Source organism: Hordeum vulgare, chromosome 2H (genome assembly GCF_904849725.1).
Source record: "Hordeum vulgare subsp. vulgare chromosome 2H, MorexV3_pseudomolecules_assembly, whole genome shotgun sequence".
Taxonomy (NCBI): domain Eukaryota; kingdom Viridiplantae; phylum Streptophyta; class Magnoliopsida; order Poales; family Poaceae; genus Hordeum; species Hordeum vulgare.
In genome coordinates, this window is record NC_058519.1 from 487362489 (window position 1) to 487366085 (window position 3597).

The 3597-nt window shown below is 47.6% G+C and overlaps 1 protein-coding gene across 1 annotated transcript; it reads left to right on the top strand.

The window, feature by feature from the left end:
- The first annotated feature begins 679 nt into the window (after nt 1–679).
- LOC123430308 (septin and tuftelin-interacting protein 1 homolog 1-like) lies at nt 680–1820 on the top strand. The gene has a single exon (XM_045114178.1). It carries the CDS (start codon nt 680–682, stop codon nt 1781–1783), a length of 1104 nt encoding a protein of 367 aa, XP_044970113.1. The 3' UTR covers nt 1784–1820.
- The last annotated feature ends 1777 nt before the right edge of the window (nt 1821–3597 follow it).

Here is a 3597-nt window from a genome sequence, read left to right on the forward strand (position 1 = left end):
TTGAATTTTAAATCTTAAAAAGTTTCATGTACATAGTGGTCAGGAATCTGCAGGACAGTGCATGACCTAGTGATAGACGAATCTATAGGTCCCGACCCTGCATCTATTTTTTATCAGTAATGCTACATCGACGGACCCATACGGGGTTTTACGACTGGGTTTGAGGTGTCAAATTAGCATTGGATTAAGGTGAAAGAGGGGCCACCCATCTGAAAATCAGGGGATGGAGAGTATTAGAGGAGAGGCCTTCGTAAAACTCATGTAAGTGTCCGTATGTTTAGCATTTTTTGATTTTTTTTATACGGCCTGATATACATGCGCTAGACCCCCATGTGAGGATGGAATACCATGCATGGCTGGCAATTTGGTGGGCCACGCTGATGGGACTGCATGCTGGATGGGCGGCGAGGATACAAGTTGCGCGTGCATAGTGTTAGACAAAATCCAGGTCCGAATAGAGATCGGTTTCATAAGAACAGCCGAGTTCGGCTCGAACCGTTTTTTCACGAAACAAAAGAAAAATGCCTCAAAAAGGAACGAGCTCGGCTCGAACCAGGAGCCCCAGCCTCCCAAGACGGTTCGTGGTCTGTCCATATATTGATTGACGCGCATATGCATCTCGCAACAGGTTTTTCGGCTGCACCAGGCTTTTCGGCTGCTCCCTTGCTCTACAGTCCGCATGGCCATAAGCATCGACGTCTCTGCGCTGCTCGACGGGACCGACTCCGCCGAGAACAAGCCGCCCAACCCATCCGACATGTCGGGCAGCTTGGCATTTCCCAGCCGGGCGGTGGCCAACATGATGCGGCGATGGAATTACCGGGAAGGCTCAGGCCTCGGCGCGCAGGGGCAAGGAATCGTCCTGCCTATACAGGCCGTCGTGCGGGTGCGGCGGCGTCCAAGGGCCGGCCTCGGCTACCGTGAGAAACCATACGACAATGGTCTCCACGTGCCGCCGGAGCCACCCGTGGATGAGGAGTGCCGCGAGTGGGAGGATATTGCACGGGCCATGCGGCTCGAAACCGAGTGCTGCGAGACGATCCTCGCGCTCCTGCATGACATGAGGCTTCAAGGGGACGACCGCGTGGAGACGGCGGATGCGCTCAAGGCCGTGGCTAAGTCCAAGAAGGGGCTCCATGGGAAGTGTGTGCCAGGGACGTTCAAAGCCGGGCTGCCTCCTTCCGCCGCGCGCTACATAATCGAGCAGGTGATCATGCCGAGGATGGTCGCCGGCGTGCGAGAGTGGAAGCCGTCGTCATGGGATCCGGACTGTGGCGACTGGCTACGCCCGTGGATTCCCCTCATCGGACACTTGCCAGAGAGCCTCTACGGCATCGTGGAGAGCAAGATCAGCAACCGTGGTTACGAAGTCGTATCGCCATGGAAGGGATACCTTAGCCCGGTGCAATGGGACACCTTCAGCAAACGTGACATCCTGCCATATCTAACACGGTTAGTACGGGAGATGAGGATCACGCCGCCCAAGCAGACGGACCCTTCGTTCCGGACCGTGATGTTGTGGGCACCTCTGATGCGCGCTCAAGACGTGGTGTCGATCCTTGAAGCCGAACATTTCTTTGACAAGTGGGAAGACGCGTTGCGACACTGGCTGCAAGCCGCCAAGCCCTCGTTGGGGGAGGCCACCGCATGGTGCACCGGCTGGAAGAAGCTCTTCACGCCGGAGCTGCTCGCCGACCAAAGTGTGCTCGCGCATCTTGATGCTGGCCTTGATATGGTCGATCCTGTAATGCAAGACCTCGACAGTCTTTTTAGCAAGTTGTAGTCTGCATCTACTGTAATTTGTCTTGCATGACAATTTGTATTGTAGAGATGCAGTTACTCGTTATCTTCTAAAAATAATATCATGGAACATCAGAGACAGTCAAGATTAAGAAATGTTCCTTTCTTGAAGCCGCAAGGAATGTACATTTTCACTCGAGTCCCACGGAATTAATTGGAATAATTTGTTTGTTTAATTTACAAGAGATATAATTACAAACAGATGTATATCGTGGTGTATTGTAGTGTGTTGGAGTTATAATGACAGAAACATGTTATCATCCTGCGGAACATAAGATATACCGGCATTCTAGGTAAAAATGTGACGAGAAAAGGTATCATCCAGACAACTGCTTCCATAATGTTGAAAACACTTGAACAATCTTCGTTTCTGAGTATCCACTCGTTTACTAACAGACATTACAAGGAAACAAATGGTCGAAAGTTCACACTGGAGTGAGCATCAGCTGATATAATAATGGTGAAACAGCCGAGCTGCATTTGCAGCACATCAATCAGATCATGTAAAATATGTCATCATAAAGATATATGCAACTCATGTGGCAAGCACATCAATAAGAGGTGCACCTCGTCTGACAGAAACATCGGTACGCCTGCAAGTTTTAGCTAGTAAACATCTTTCTTCTGCTGTCCCATGGTCCTTGAGCAGAGCCAGAAATTCACGGATATGCTAGTGAGTCGCATCAGTTTCAGAAGGCAACACTTGGGAAGGATATATTTACATTCAATCATTTACTCGTATTAATAATGAATCTGAAATACAGTAAACGTCTGAGGAAATGACTGCTGGTCCCAACTCTCGGAACATATCTCCGAGAAAATGCAGTGATGGCATGTGAAAAGATCAAAATCGATCCCTCAACAGCAGGCTACAGATCAAGTTGTCGACAAATCATAAAGAATCAACTCTAATTTAAGCCATCTTAATCTCCGCAAAAATATATTGGCTTGTTTTAGAAAAGTTCATCCTTGTTCATAGCTAAAGTAATGATTATCTGGAGTATAGCGGATCAGTTATCTTCTCAAAAAAAAAAAAGATTAGTTATCCTTGTTATATGTAAATCTCCCTTTATCACTTTTGCTTGTAAACTCCTGTCAAAGTGCTAAGGTTATGTATGTTAGGGCATCTCGTAGAGAGAGGAGTTGGCAATACAATAGTTGATGTATTGATGGATGACAAGGACACATATATATATATATAAGGTACAAGGAGTGGCGAATCTAAGTGGGTGCTTAAACAGGCTTGAGCCACCCCTCCAAAAATTGAAAAACAAAATTTAATAGTATTCATCATAAAAAAATTAATATTATTTGAACTAAAAAACTAAGAGTTAGTGCATTTTTCGTCACATAGTTAACATTGAACCCCTCCTTCATTTTGTTTCAAGATTCGTCACTGGGTACAAGTGGGCTTCTATCTCAATATACAAGATTAGGAGATGGGCTAGACTATACGTAATATACATGCAACATATGTTCAATCCCCCCCCCCCCCCCGCGCGCGCGCGCGCGCGCGCAGTTGAAGCGTCGTCAGAGACACAAAGACTGGACCGAAACTCCTCAAAGACCGCAGTCAGCAATCCCTTAGTCATTACGTCAGCAAACTATTGTGAGGTCAGCACGTGGAGAACTCGAACTCGACCAAGGGCAACCTGCTCGCGAACGAAGTGAATGTCGAGCTCGATATGCTTCGTTCATCGATGATGCACCGGGTTGGCGGAGAGGTAGACCACGCTGACGTTGTCACAAAAAATAAGAGTGGCTTTGGAAGTGTCACAAAGCAACTCTTGTAGTAGC